Source organism: Oculina patagonica, chromosome 4 (assembly GCF_052425735.1).
Source record: "Oculina patagonica isolate OP01 chromosome 4, crgOcupat, whole genome shotgun sequence".
Taxonomy (NCBI): Eukaryota; Metazoa; Cnidaria; class Anthozoa; order Scleractinia; family Oculinidae; genus Oculina; species Oculina patagonica.
Window position 1 is genome coordinate 51,899,817 of NC_135761.1, and position 15,784 is coordinate 51,915,600.

Genomic DNA, 15,784 nt, shown 5'->3' on the forward strand with positions numbered 1-15,784 from the left:
AAGAAAAGTTTGAGTCAAATTATGAGTCCCAGATGAGGCCTCCAGTTTAAGAAAACCACAAAATAATACTTTTTCCGAGTTAAAAAACAAACAAACAAACTTGAGAAACAATTATTGCTTCTATACGCATTTCTCAGATTCAGTAAAAAATTTGGTTGATTATCGACTGAAAGTTGAATAAACCGCCGTTATAAAATGAACTTACGGCATTATCAACATCCTTCTCGATCCTTCCGCGATCCGTAAACAGGCGTAAAGACGAGTTTCTGATACCTAAAGAATCGTACAGATACGTAAAGAATACCTTAACGCAATATGCTTTACGCGATAAGTTAAGAATCGTTAAGATGCGTAAAGAAGCGATAAGCAAAAGAAGGTAAAGATTCGTAAAATTGATCTCATTGACGTAATGAGAAAAGCTGAGTGAAAATGGAAAAGACTGACTGTAAGACTCACTACTCGCTGAGCGATAATGAACTGACTGAGATATGAGAGAGGGTAGCATAGGGGGGATTGTGATCCCGTTTTACGCACAATTTTTAACCAACTTCACGTATCACGTATGCTTGAAACAGCAGAATTCACGAATCACACGTCCTTTCTGACTATTTTCACGCGCCACGGTCTAATTTTTTCCCTTTTCACGTGTCACGCATAAACCCTTTGCCCCCTCATGAGAGGCGTACAACTTAAGATAAACTAAATGCAAGGCTGATCGGACCTTGCATTTAGTTTATCGTTTTATCCGGCTTCACTTCGCTGCTGTTTGTACAAGTGGTCCTTTCATTATTTTGGCACCTTGTATAACTAAAGGAATCGATCATGTGTCCTGCACGCCTTGTTGACATTAAATCTATGAATGCGCACAAGCTTCAACAGATTCCAGTTTCCGTGTGAGGTTTAGTTGCGGTGGAAAGAATGATAAAACTGTCCACATCATCAGTCAAAATCGACAAAAAATTATTAACGTGCTGTTAAGTGTGAGAGCCCTGACATTTCTTGACACGACACACGAATCGTACCCAGGCCATGATTTGTCCTGACACGCCGTGTCGCGGGTGTCAGGAACATGACACTCGCCGATTCGCCACGTTTCCTGACACGTCGCGTTCCACTCCACGACACCTCGGGTGTAGTGAAATATCACGGCCCCGTAAATTCCGCGAAATTATTCATTTCACGCAGTGTGGGTTGTTATCGATAGGTAACAATTCTTTCGGTAACTGTTCGAGGTAAAACATGTCTTGCATCCACATCTTGCTGTATGAAAAGTAAGCAGCAACTGTTTTATGGATGTAGCTTCTTGGTTTATGTAATAAGATATTGAATAATAATGGGGCAGTTTTGGGCAAGCCTTGCTACGTCATACAAACGAGTTGGGCGAGTTAAAACAATTAAAAGCAATAACAATAGGGCAAGCTCGGGCAAGCCTTGCTACGTCATACAAACGAGTTGGGCGAGTTAAAACAATTGAAAGCAATAACAATAGGGCAAGCTCGGGCAAGCTTTGCTACGTCATACAAACGTGTTAGGGCAAGTTTGTCGAATACAAATGAAGTGCTACACACTCAACCTCGTAAAGGAAAAGACAATTATCAAACAGGATAAACATTGAAAACTTTTACTGAAAACTGATGTTTACATTGCATAAGTATTGAGCCATAGCCAAAACGCGTGACATTCTGTCATAGGACAATGATGAATTAAATCATTAATATGAAAACCACAACTCGGTAACGGTTCTACAATAGTATGTTTTAACGTATCATATTTCGGACATCCGTAGTGTTCTAAATTAACATGAGGAATGTTCAGTTTCACCAACAAGTCTTGTTCCACGTGACCTCCCTTGTAAGCAACTACAGTTCTGTCTTTGGTTTTTACGTTATTGTACAAGTCACACATCACGTCCTCCAGCAAGTAATATTCGTGTCCGTGTTCCTCCCTTCTTGGTTGATATGTTAGCCCATGTACATTGTATTTGACATAAGACACTGTTTTTCTGTCTTTAAAGTGTAAATCGTTCCAGCTCGTTTTCATGAAGAAAGCATGGCGTCCAAAATCCTCTTGCCAAGTAAAATATCCCAATTCTCTGCAACGAAACGTGTTTTCCACAAAGAAACCTTCCAAGTCTAGAATCATACATACTTTATCTTTCGAGGAGTAGTTCATTCTGTCTTCTTGTTCTTTGCTTGCAAGCGTAATGTTAAGGGCTGTTGAGCTTTCAAATCGTTCTACAAAGCTTTGTCGAATGGTGTGTTCGGTTCTGGTATCACAACATCTAAAATCATCCGAACATCACGAAATCTGTTAGGTACCATGTCATACCCTTGTTTTGGATAGCCATTCTTATCACGAGTAGGGCGACCATCCACTGCGTCACGGGGTGTCGGTTTGCCTTCTAACCAATCCTTGACACGTCCACGGGGTTCCATATCAGCCCATTGAAACAATGGGCACTTTCGTTTTTGACATTTAAAGTAAAGGCGTCCAGGGTTGTCTTTTGAATTGGACAAGGTCAACACTGCAGATTTTCTACAGTAACACTTCATTCCAATTTTGTTGGGATCTTTGTAGTAACGGTGTAAAGTATTTTCACAGAATCCAAATACTGCTCGGCTGTATCTGCTCCACAGGTGACAAAGCATTTGTTGAAGAACTTGGTTTCGGAACATCTAAGGTACTCCCATTCTCCCAAAGAGGTAGAGGTTTTTCGCTTCTCCATGGGCGCCAAATAATGTATAGGACAATAATGGACGATCTCTGTGCCTGATCTTGTCAAAGGAGGCGGCGATGGATTCTCGAGTGGTGGCAGCAATGGGGTGCATGGTGGAAACGGTTCATGTTCGAAGTTTGCCAAGAATTCGTCAGGGTCAAAGATCTCTCCTTCTTCCAGTACAGGTGTCACTCCTTCCTCCACAACCTCTTCTTTGATGATAATGTCTATAATAAACGAAAAGTACTTTATGCGTTCGTTGTGTTGACACGTCGTAGAGTATTCAATACATGATTTAACAAGCGTATGCGTCTAGATTTTTGTTGTTACCTTCTACAGGTGCCTGCTTTATCTTCTTGTTCTTCTTTGTCTGTCCACAATGTTCTAAATTGGTCTTACGTTTTCCGCCTTTACTTTTGGATGTACACGGTTGGGCATCTCCAAGTTGGTACACAGTACTCATTTTGTATCTTCTCGCTTATCTTGTCGCTCTCTCAGCTACAGTAAAGATCTTATTCCGGTTGCATCGCATATATTCTATCCTGGAACCTTCTACTTGACCAATCACAGGATTTTTAACCAAATAAGGACATTGACCTTTGAACATGACGCTGTCAGACCAGTTTGACAAAACCAGTTTTTTCAATGCTTTCTTTTTCTGACCAATCACGGCATTTTCATAACTAAATAAGGGCAATGACGTCATTGTTATAGTATTGAACAAATAAATTATGGTGAAGGACCTGGAGTGGAAACTGAACGTTTTCAATAAAAGCTGAGGTTGTGCCAATATAATTTATTTACAGCAAAATACGATGCCTAGACAGATGTATTGGCGTTGGTTGTGTCGCGTGTGCGAAAGAGTGTATGTCAAATACGGGGAATGGGTAATCATTCCTCTGCAGTGTAGTGACAATCCCTTGAGAGAATTTGAAGTCACTGACGTACGTCAAAATATCTTTCGTTTCGTTATCTTTATCATGTGGCTGCAACATCAACTTAACTCATTCGAGTGGTTTCAAGTCATACGAGATTGTTACACCGATCTTGTCAATCGTTGCATCTGCCACGTGACCAAAAAACTTGTATCATGAAGAAAAAGAAGAATGCAACAAAGTCTTTGATCGACAAGTATCATGATCCTCGTGAACCAGGTGCTTTGGGCGGGCTCAAAAGATTTGCTTCCGCTCAAAAACTTTCCTCGAAAAAAGTTAGGGAAGTTTTAGAAAGAGATTTGGGTTACACGCTGCACAAACCTCGACGAAGGAAATTTCCTACCTTACCAGTATTGGTGTTTAATATTGACGAGCAGTGGATTTCTGACCTCGTAGAGGTTCAAAACATATCCAAATACAACCGTGGATATCGGTATTTGCTAACCGTCATCGATGCCTTTTCCAAATATGCTTGGGTAGAGCCGGTCAAAAATAAAACGGGTAAAGCGGTGACGGAAGCCTTCGAAAAGATCTTGAAACGTGCCAAGGGACGTAAACCTGTGAATTTACAGACAGACGATGGTAAAGAGTTTTACAACAGCACGTTTCAATCGTTGATGAAACGAAAAGACATCCACCATTTCTCTACCAGCGGCGATACGAAAGCTAGTATCGTTGAACGCTTCCATCGTACCTTTAAGGAAAGGTTATACCGTTATTTTACTGTCAAAAACACACTCGCCTATTTAGCAGTGTTGCCAGACGTGGTTGAAGGGTACAATGCATCCTATCACCGCACCATTGGCATGGCACCTCAACAAGTGAATTTCAGGAATGAAAAAGACGTGTGGGATCGAATTTACAGTAAACGTCTGTCGAAAAAAATACAGAGAGGTTCATTAAAAGAAAAAGATCGCGTGAGACTGAACAAGAAATTCCGCCCCTTTAAGAAAGGGTATCTTCCTGGATGGACAGAAGAAGTGTTTACAGTACGACGTGTCAAACCTGGTATCATACCTACTTACAAGATCGAGGAATTGGATGGAACTTTGGTGAAGGGAACCTTTTATGAACAGGATTTACAAAAAGTCAATGTCCAAGACGATGATTTGTTCAGAATAGACAAGATCGTGAAACGAAAAGGAGATAAAGTCTTGGTTCGATGGAAAAACTGGCCAGACAAATATAACAGTTGGATCGAGAAGAGTTCCTTACAACAACCATGAACGATTTCTACTTGACCCTGCCAAGTAATAGCAACAGAGTTTACAAGGAACAAAGCCAACCATTTCAAGATCCGATTACCCCACCCGATTCGTTTGGAAGGGAGTGGATGGAAAGTGGGTTTGAGCAGCATCTCTTTGCCCGATGCCAAAGTAAAAGTCCCTGTTTTGGTAGCACCCAATGAAACCTTGTTCAGGATGGAATGGTTGACGGAAGAATCAGATGGGTTTTTATTTCATAGAATAGCCAATTACGAACCATCAGACCTCCGAGAAGTCTTTTCTAACATCGATGGTGTGGGATTCATGAAAGCCATGATTACGTTCTTTGAACAGCGACGTATCTATAACGGCGGTGGTCCCCATTATGGAAGTACTTACAAAGCATCAAATGGAAGGAGAATGTACATCATGTTTCGTTGGGATGGCGAGGATTTACTAACTGACAATGTGGATACGTTCATGCATGATAAGAAACCCCCTGCTCTCAAGATAAATCAATCATTAGCTTTGAAAATGGGTTGGATCAAGCAAAGAAGCAGTGGAGCTTACGATTTGGGACCCAATCTACGTCAAGCCTTTTTTACAGACACTATTCCTGATTTGAAAAATATATTGCACGACGTGGAACTTGAAGATGGAACTCCTAGATTTTGGAGTTTAACGGATGGCTTGCTACACCTCAGTATCCTCTGCAATTGGCGGTTCGTGAATCTCGACAAATCCTTTCAGAACGTGGTTGGTACCAAGTCGCGTTCCTTGTTCGTGTATTCCGATGTCGGTGGTAGTTCTGTGGTGGGTAACCAAGTCACCGATTTGCTGCGAGAAGTCAACTATCAACGCAAGGGTGAAGGCATTCAGTATTTTGAGCCACTCCACATTAAATATATTCCGTTGCGCAAAGATGTGTTGGACATAATTGAGACGCAAGTGTCAGAGACAACAGGTGAACTTACTGACTTTGGTGAAGGGGATACCATTGTAACACTTCACTTCAAAAGAGAATAAAAGGAGGTAGTTTGACACGATTCCAACCCGATACGCAAGGTGGAGGTGGCTTTTGGGGAGACCTCATGTCCTCTTCCCTTCAATCGGGGATCAAAGGATTTAAGAGTGGTCACGGTATAAGAGACCGCATTCGTAAAGCCGGTAGTGGTGTGAAGAGGGGAGCTAAACGAGCTGTGAAGCGAAAAGCAAAACAAGTCATCGAAAGAAACGTACGAAGGAAACTTAATGATATATTTGGAGAATGAATCCCATCTACTCCAGACGGTCACGGCTCATTCGATCCAGGAAAGGCGTCACACAACACGATGAAAGATTTTTACAGGGTGTGTTATTGTCGCCATTAAAAACAAAGAAACCGAGACGACGTAAAACTATACAAAAGGGAGGATGGATTAGCGCAGAGGTCAGTAAGCCTCCTGGCTACGATCAGGTGCGGATCTTGCAACAGCGACTACGACGAAAGCGAAAACGATGACGGACACCATTGCGGCCACTACAACCGCGCATCGGCGCTCCAAAACGACCTTACATCCCTCTCTAAATTTGTTCACGGTTCCGCCCACTGATGTTAGCATCTCTAGTTATCGTATGGTACCCATTCAGACGTACACTACGGGTATAAATCCTGTAGAATTTCAAGAAGATTACATCGATTTGAGTCGAAGTTACTTTGAGGTAGAGTTACAACTCAAGAAAAACAATAATGGGAATTTGACAGCAGCTGACAAGCTCTGGCCAGTGAACAACCTAGCTCATTCTCTGTTTAAACAAATCAGTGTGCGCCTCAATGGAACTCTGATCAGCCCTCAGACTGACACGTACCATTACAAGGCCTTCCTAGAAACACTGTTGAATTATGATCGGGATGACGGTGAAACGGTGTTAAAACCTCAAGGATGGTACAATGTCATCGATTTTCCTGCCCAATGGACGGATGAAAACACGACCACAGATGGAGAAGGGCATGAGGCTTGGCAAGCTCTTTCAAGTAATCACAAAGAAGCCCTAGCAACCCTCCAAGCCGAACAAGCCTCTTACACCAATGGGAAAGCACATGTATTACGGTTCAGACCCCACATTGAAGTGTTTCAGTTGAGCAAATTGTTGGTGCCACGTGTTCAAATAGGCATTCAGATGTACTTCAATTCCCCTGATCTTTTCCTGGACGGGGTGGGAAGTGCAGGAAGATTACTTCCCGAAAACATCAAAGTACGCTTGTACTTGTGCCAGCTTAGGCTCAATCCATCTGTCTACCGAGACTTGATGAGCAAAATGAGTGTGGATCGACAACTGGTTACCTATCCTACGGTACGTAGTGAAATAAGGACCTTTAACATGCAGGGGAATCAACAACGTTACGAATGTAACAATCTGTTTCAAGGAAGAATTCCAAACCGATTGATTGTAGGAATGGTCTTGTCTGAAGCCTTCAACGGAGCGGTGGGACTAGATCCCTTCTGCTTTCAAAAGTTTGGACTGCAAAGTATCCGTCAACTTGTAAGAGCAGAGGAGTACCCGTATGAAACGCTGGAACTCGTTCACAACAATGGTACCAAAGATCTCAGGGGGTACTTTCGATTTTTACAAGCCAGTGGTGCCTTATGCAAACACAAAGGTAATATGGTCAGGAGTACAGACTGGGGTCATGGAAAAAATTGTACGCTGTTCATGTTTGACAACTCGGCAAATGGTTGTGCAGACAGTCCAGTGATGAATCCAAAACAGAGTGGAGATGTACAAATAGTCCTCAACTTCGGTGCAGCGCCAGGTGTTAACATAACCATCATCCTGTACGGAGAGTTCGAGAACCTCTTGGAGATAGACAAGAACAAAGCCGTGTTGTACGATATTTACCAACGTTAAAAACCATGGAAAAAGTAATCCTAAACAATGTGCAGTTGGATTATCTAGCAACCCACGATCCCGTATTGAAACCCTACTTCTTTGGCACAGTTGCTTGCGATCGATTACCCTCTCAGCCTGAAAAGCACTCGCCTAGAGGCTACATTGTCAACACAGACCCTCACAACAAACCTGGAAAACATTGGATCGCCTTGTGGACTCGTGACAGTAACGTTTGCGAAGTCATGGACAGCTATGCCTTATCGTTAGATGTGTATCAGACAACGCGTCCATTGAAAGACTGGTTAAAAAAACATTGGAAGTTCGTGGTTCAAAACGAACAGAGTCTGCAATCGTTGTACAGTCAAAGCTGTGGCGATTACGCATTGATGTACGTGAGAGCACGCGCCAGAGGAAATAGCATGAACGATTATCTTAGTCAATTTTCTAAACACGATTATGTACACAACGATCACAAAGTAGGACAGATGTTAAAGAAGTTGATAATCCACGATCTAGGATGGCATCATGCATGTAAAAGTGATCATCATCAGTGTAATTAGATAATAAAAACGTCTTGTCTCTTAAAAAAAAAAACTCTTTTTGTCTTTAGTCAGACTCAAATCCTATTTAAAAAAGACTGGCTCAGTCCTCGTTTTCATTATTCACGATGAAACGAAGTGAGCCGTTTCGATTTCATACACCTTCAAGTATTTTGATTGTGGGACCGTCGGGTTCGGGCAAGTCCGTCTTCACCAAAAAACTTCTCTTACAACATCTAGAGTTATTTCAAACCCCACCAGAACAGATTCATTATTGCTATGGGGCATGGCAAGATGGATTCAAAACCATGAAAGGTGGAGGTATCACGTTTCACGAGGGGATTCCAGACAGTGACTTGTTACCGAAATGGTTCCCTCGTGGGGGCCTCTTGGTCCTGGACGACTTGATGGAAGAAGGAGGAAACGACAAACGGGTATTGGATTTGTTCACCAAACATTCTCATCATCAAAACATTACTGTGTTGTACTTGTGTCAAGACATGTTCCCACCGGGAAAATATGCTAAGAGTATTTCACGAAATGCACATTACATTGTGGCGTTTAAAAACCCTCGAGATCAATTAGCTATGCGGAATTTACTGTTACAAGCGTTTCCCTCGCGGTGGCAAGATGTAATGGGTACTTTTCAACGTCTGACGGAACGTCCGTATGGGTACATGACCATTGATCTACACCCTTCCAGCCCAGACGAAAGACGGCTTCTCAGTCACCTGTTAAAAGAAGAAGGATGTATGAGATATCATCAATTCAAACGCGATGCTACTCAGTGAGGATCAAACAGCATGAAGAGAAAACGAACTGTTATTAAACGAAAAAGGAGAGGAGAAAGACAGAAAGGAGGAATACTTCCCTTAGCCGCATTCATTCCAGCCTTGATAGCCGCAGGAAAGGCAGCTGCTTTAGGAGGTATCTCGAGTGCAGCGGGTTACGGAGTGAAAAAAGGGTTAGAAGCAGCCACGAGAAAAAGACGTAGAAGATAAGCTCTCTACCTACATTACCCTAGTTCATTGTTACATCATGGTTAGACGTAAACGGAACACTGGTGGTAGACGTAGAATAAGACGAAAGCAACGCGGTGGGGCTTTGGCCAGGCGTAGAACTCGTCTCGTTGACAAGATAGCTGAAGGAGCGAGCATGTTTTTGTCAGGCCCTTCTCCTAGCTTTGTAAGCTTAGCAGCTAAATTAGCTGGGCAAGGTATAAAAGGCATTACCGATAACGTCAAATATTATAGGCGACGTAGACGGTGAGATGGTCTTACGAAAATCATCGAAAAGAAAGAGAAAAGTGCAGCTATGTCAACGCAAACGTAGACACCCTAATACCATAGGTGCAGGGTTACTCTCTATTCTTAAAAAAGCTGCTAAAGTAGGTTACAAGCTTGGTAAGGATAAAAGGTATAAGAGAATGGGTGCTTTGGGTGCTACAGGCAGTTACGACAAGCGTCCAGCCCCGTGGGAAGTATGAAGCGATTACATCGACAACGCCCCTTCTTAGAATCGATTCTCAAAGAAGCCAATCGATTGAAAAGAGAGGATATGCTACAACATGCCAATGCGGATCAAATCAACGCTGTCAGTGAAATGGTTTTAAACTTATTGAAACGTAGAATCCCTCTCGATCCACCAACAACTGCGAAACTACGACGGTACAAAAGGGTATTACGTGAAGTGGGTAGACGTAAAAACTCGTTGAAACGAAGGAAGCAACATCTCCTCACTCAAAAGGGTAGCGGTTTCTGGAAAGGATTACACACGGTTTATTGTCAATGTCTTCAAAAGAAGTAAGATTACTGTTGCTTCAAGACACCAATGCTAAATTGGTAAAGATGATCGGCGAAATGAATACCAAACAGACAGACTTAGAACAGAGTGTCATACACTGGCGCAATGCTTACGACAGAACGTATCAAGAGTTTTTAGCATTAAAGTACGACTCGACATGCTCAACTTGCATTAGTGAAAAGAAAGAGTTAAAAGAAGGAGCAACCTTCGAGCTGTGTAAAGAGTGTGGCGAGAAATCAAAGACAAGACTCGATCTGCAGCGAAGAGTAGAAGAGTTGAGTCGTCAAGTGGATTACTGGCAAGAGTGTTACGAAACGTTACTGCAAGAACACTACAAGAATGACCGAGGAGGTAATGGCGATTCCAGTTAAAGACTTTAACAGATTGGTTCAGTACTACAAAGGTGAAATCACAGACAATGCATTTCTCAACAAGGCTGCCAGATTGGCTGCCGAAACACATGTGCTACTCAAAGATAAATCTGTCCCTGATTCCGTGGCCATTGCAAGAGTCAAACCCCTAGCCAAAGAGCGAGCAAGATTAACTAAACGTTTACGGCAATTTGGGTCGACCGTATCCAGTGCGGGAGAAGACCAAGACGAGAATGATGAGGAAGGAGCTTTAACGAGGGGAACTTTGGATAGTGTGTTTAAGCAAATCCTCAAAAACACGTCAAAGAAACGAAAACAAGAAGAGGTTTTTGAAACACCTTTCAGTCAAGAGCTCGCCACTCCAGGTCCTTCAGGTGTAAAAACATTGAAAAAGACGCCACCTGCTTCAAAAATCCCCATTCCAACCAATTCTAAGCTAGGAACACTTCTAAAAAAGGCTGACGATCTCCTAGATAAAGGAAAAAGTAAAAGTAAGGGTAAAGGCAAAAGCAAAGGCAAAGGCAAAGGCAAAGGCAAAAGGAAAACGGAAGTGGAACGATTACGCCCCTTATCAGGTTGGGAGGATTGGGCCAGAGGTCGAAAGCTACGGGGACCATTAGAGTATGACTCGGACACGGATTAATCAATCTCGTACGAGAAGGAAGAGGAAACGACGAACGCGACAACGTGGGAAAGGTTTTGACATACAAAAACTCATTGGCAAGACTGGAATTGAATTTCATTGGCCAGGCTATCAATACATGGGGCCTGGAACAAAGTTAAAGAAACGACTCAAGAGAGGGGACCCGGGCATCAATCGATTAGATCGGATTGCCAAACGACACGATATCGATTACAGTCATGCCAAGAATTTGCAAGACAAGTGGAAAGCTGATGAGAAAATGATCAAGGCCATTACTAAGTTACCGGGTAAACACACCATGACTGAGAAGATTGTCAAGAAAAATCATGCAATTTAAGAAAAGACTCAAGTTGTAAAACCACACTGTACTTACACTGTAGGTTCAAAGCAAAATAATTAAAGTGGAAGTGAAAAAACTTAGTCTGTCAGTTCACTAGCTTATTGATAGTCTATAATGAGTTCATACCTTAACGATAATGTTGAGGTCCGAGGTAACCAAAACAATCGGTAGCAGCCTGCAAAGTAATAAAATGGTTTCCCAGTCCCCCTCTCTTAAGGAGAGCACTAAACCCTGAGATCTCTGAGTTGTGGGGCACTCCCCAGGGGCTGGCTACCCCAGCTCGTGATCGAAATCCCTGACAACTCAGAAACCGCAGGGTGGGTATCATCAAGGCACCACCTTGACTCGATGTAGCCGGGAACTAAAACTATCTACCTATCTCTAAACCCTTCCAAAAGTGGTCCGTCCGAAGACGCGCCGTTGAGAAGTCCAATATTTATAAAAGCTCCTAGAAGAGCTGGCTTGCGCCTCAAGAAATTTTAACAAAGAAACTGGTTACCAGATGTTTGTACAATATTTACAAAAGCTCCTAGAAGAGCTGGCTTGCGCCTCAAGAAAACTTAACAAAAAAAAAAAAAGGCTAACACACAAAGAAAAGAATTACAAATCCAACAGAAGTTCTGCCATGTCCTCATCGTGTTGGTCAAAACCAAGTGGGGCAAATCCGTACGGAAAGGATCGAAAGGTCTTGGGATCCACAACGCGTTTGTCAAATACAAGACCGTACCGTTTGGTCCGTGGGATGACTTTGAGGCGTTTGCTGACGGGGTCGCGGGTGAAAAAATGGGGGTTGATCACTTCAACGTTTCTTCGTTCTTCCAATGGATTGATGATCTCTTCCAGCACGTTTTGACGCATCACGTGGTAATTCAGCTGATTTGAACCACGAACATTCAACGTAAAACCACGCACTTTGCAACAGATCTTGTTGTTTTTTGTTTGATAGCCATAATTTTTGGGTCCTCCCGATACGAATTCGGTGATATAATCGCCATCGTCTAGCTCATTTGTCATATCACCAAGGAAGTCGCCAAGTGATATGTCGGACTCACCAGGTTTCCAGCTGTAGATCACGGAATCCGTGTCGAAGTAGAGTGCTCGCTCGCCTAAAACCTCTAATGACTCGTAGAGCTTGAGTCTGGCTAGGCAAGTGGTGAAAGCGGCTACAAAAATATTGGTCTTTCCATTCTGTTGTTCTTCATCTTGGACGTGTGTATACACAACCTCTATTACATCCTCTGTGCAGACGCGTATGGTAGTGATGTTGATGAAGTTGTTGTTTACAAGGGTAAACAAGTCGGCTGGTGATGTAACGGTGATTGTTCTTGCTTTGTTCATTCGTTCACCAAACTTACCCCAGAAGGAGTTTAGCATCAACTTAGACGAGGTTTTTCTTCCAGGATTCTTGCAAATGAGAGTCGGTGTAAGAGCAATCCCTTCACGTTCTTTGTATTGTTGTACATACTGTTGCTTCTGCAGAACACTTTGAGCCCAGGCCGGATACCCACTACTCTCTTGTTTAATCTTCAACCATTGGTTAACATAGTTGGCGAAGAGACCTTTCCGACGTTGTGACTTGGGAAAGTGGTAGACTTCGTGTATCTTCACCACTGTGTATCCCATCTCGACAGCTTTTTGCAGTTCTGGGGTGCACCACGTTCCACGAAGCATCCGCTGTGTGGGGTTGTGGGAGCACTGATAGCCACGCTCTAACAGAGGTTTGCTCATCTGTTCTTCTACACAAGAACGGCACAAAGGCAAGACCAGTTTACCACCACACCGATAAGGCAACACAGGGTGGTACAGGTGGAACGGTGGAAGGATGTCCACTTTGGCGATCCCGAAGTACTTTGAAATGTCTTGGTCTTCAGGGTGAGAAATAATCTCAGGGTGTCCTACTGGATACTCGCCGTATTTGTTCACCCACGGGTAAAGAGATGTCACATCTACATACCTGATTTGTTCACCCTGGCTCTCGTCTGCCTTGTAATACAATGTAGCAGCGTTGGTTCGACCCCCAAAGAACGCGTCACGAGGATTCAGCGGCTCGACGAGGTTGAAGGTCGACAGAAACTCTTGGAGACCAAGATCAGTCTTCACCTCCCAGTCCCAGTCACATTCCCACTGTTCAATGACCGTATAACCAAGATGCCTGAGGAGATTGATCTTTTGACGGGTGGCCTCATAGACTTGCTCCAGGGTCCGGTCAGGGTGGATCTTGCTAGTGCTGTGACGAGTTTGCTTGTAACACCGTGGACACCCATGCCAGAGACATCCATGAAACTCGAAGACCGTGTGTGTAGATGGGTCGAAGCCGTCCACGTGGAGGAGACCGGCTGGACTCCGGATGCCATGTTCCCCACCATTTCCTGCATGGCGAATGCGGTCAGCCATAGGCTCGCCAGTGGAGGAACAATCCCTCCGGAGTTGATGCTCACACCAGGCTAACCACTTGAAGGCCTTGATCGACTGGTTAGTGCGGGCACCATGCCAACCACGAGGAGGTTCCACCGCAATAGTCTTTTTTGGCATCATCATTTTCCGCCAGTAGCGGTTGCACGCTGAGGCAATTGTTACGCACTTTTCCATCGGATTAAATTTTCCATGGCGCGCAAACTCCAATTGGAACGCTATGCATCCAGCCTTCAACAGCTTTACGTCAGAGATACAGTAATCCTCCATTTCGTTGCGTAAATTAAAGACATGGTTTCTGGCCACTTGCTGATGGTACCACGCTTCAAACTCAGCTTTTTTCTTTTGAGACATTCCATCAGGATCGTAACACTCTTTGGGTGGCATGTGTACAGCCCCCGAAATGATCCCGACCCCGAAATGATCCCCAACCCCGAACTGATCCCCAAATTGACCCTGAAATGATCCCGACCCTGAAATGATCCCCAAATATTTTCATGCTGACCCCGAAATGATCCCCAAGTAATTTGGGGAATGGCGTTTTAACGTAGAAGTGTGGACTGCTCAATAATAAGGCCTTATGGCTTAGAAGTGCTATTCGGTTGAAGACTGATGTGATCGGTGTTACATGTATTACCTGGGATGATAACATGAAATCACCGCGAGTTTGCAAGCGTGTAAATTTTAACTAGCGGTGATTTTATTACCGTGATACCGCAGGAGTTTCGAACATGTTCGCAATTTGATGCAACTTCCGTACGGCAAAAATTGCATTGAGTTGCGCGACAAAAATCGTCTTTGTAAACAAACCTTTATAAAGCTTGACGCTGTGCCGGGTTACGTCGAGAAGTCAAAAACAGGTATGATGTGATTGCGACATATCAACTTAGAAATAAATCAAATTAAACGAGAATTAACATTTTAAGGGTACTTAATGTTGCCTTTCTTTATCCCGCTTTTTTTCTCTGAATAAGTTCACGACTGAAAGTATGACTATGAACATAACAATCCAATAAACAAAAATTAAAAAAAAAAAAAACGGTTCTTGCTTTTTCTTGGTTCCTATTTGGGAATAACCAATTTTGTAACATAAATAAGAATTAAAAAACGTCTCTGTTTTATGGTCACGTTGTGCACTCAGTTATAATAGCACTCATTCGAAACTCCTGCGGTATCACGGTAATAAAATCACCGCTAGTTAAATTTACACGCTTGCAAACTCGCGGTGATTTCATGTTATCATCCCAGGTAATACATGTAACACCGATCACATCAGTCTTCAACCGAATGGCACTTCTAAGCCATAAGGCCTTATTATTGAGCAGTCCACACTTCTACGTTAAAACGCCATTCCCCAAATTACTTGGGGATCATTTCGGGGTCAGCATGAAAATATTTGGGGATCATTTCAGGGTCGGGATCATTTCAGGGTCAATTTGGGGATCAGTTCGGGGTTGGGGATCATTTCGGGGTCGGGATCATTTCGGGGGCTGTACACATGGGCCCCTCGTACTCTTGATTTTGAATAGTGTTGAACAAATGGGGAAAAAAGCCTTTTTTCAGTTCGGTGAGGGCAAAAGTAGAAGGAAAAGCAGAGAGAGGAAATGGTAAGAAGCAAAGGGAATCTTTGAAGATTAGATTTCCAGAAGTAAGAGACAACACTTTAGCACCCACAGCAATTTGGTTGGTCACTTCCCGATGGAAACGGTGGAGGTATTGTTGGATGAACATGCTGTCATAAGCTCGGAAGTTATGAATGAGCACTATTACGTTTCGCTCGCGTTCATCACTTGTGATAGTCAGACTGTCTAAGAAGTTAAATAAGTTTTCGGTGCATTCTTCACCATAGAAGACCTCAGTGTCATCACAATCTTCAGTTTCTGCACAGACCATGATCGGTGTCTGTACACCCTCGCAGTCCGTGATGGCTTCGTAATCAGCGTAGACGA

General features: G+C 43.2%; 3 protein-coding genes across 3 annotated transcripts; 2 read left to right on the top strand and 1 right to left on the bottom strand.

Annotated features, from left to right (window-relative positions):
• The first annotated feature begins 6,353 nt into the window (after positions 1-6,353).
• LOC144648570 (uncharacterized protein F54H12.2-like) lies at positions 6,354-8,297 on the top strand. The gene has a single exon (XM_078508095.1). The coding sequence runs from the start codon at positions 6,354-6,356 to the stop codon at positions 7,743-7,745; it is 1,392 nt and encodes a 463-aa protein (XP_078364221.1). The 3' UTR covers positions 7,746-8,297.
• Positions 8,298-8,394: 97 nt separating this feature from the next.
• LOC144649311 (uncharacterized) lies at positions 8,395-9,076 on the top strand. The gene has a single exon (XM_078508786.1). The coding sequence runs from the start codon at positions 8,395-8,397 to the stop codon at positions 9,055-9,057; it is 663 nt and encodes a 220-aa protein (XP_078364912.1). The 3' UTR covers positions 9,058-9,076.
• Positions 9,077-12,023: 2,947 nt separating this feature from the next.
• LOC144648571 (uncharacterized) lies at positions 12,024-14,222 on the bottom strand. Its single transcript, XM_078508096.1, has one exon. It carries the CDS (start codon positions 14,220-14,222, stop codon positions 12,024-12,026), a length of 2,199 nt encoding a protein of 732 aa, XP_078364222.1.
• Positions 14,223-15,784: the final 1,562 nt, after the last annotated feature.

What these genes read in the sequence shown, in the direction of transcription:
- LOC144648570 (XM_078508095.1), top strand. Translation starts at nt 6,354, where the DNA reads ATGACGGACACCATTGCGGCCACTACAACCGCGCATCGGCGCTCCAAA.
- LOC144649311 (XM_078508786.1), top strand. Translation starts at nt 8,395, where the DNA reads ATGAAACGAAGTGAGCCGTTTCGATTTCATACACCTTCAAGTATTTTG.
- LOC144648571 (XM_078508096.1), bottom strand. Translation starts at nt 14,222, where the DNA reads ATGCCACCCAAAGAGTGTTACGATCCTGATGGAATGTCTCAAAAGAAA.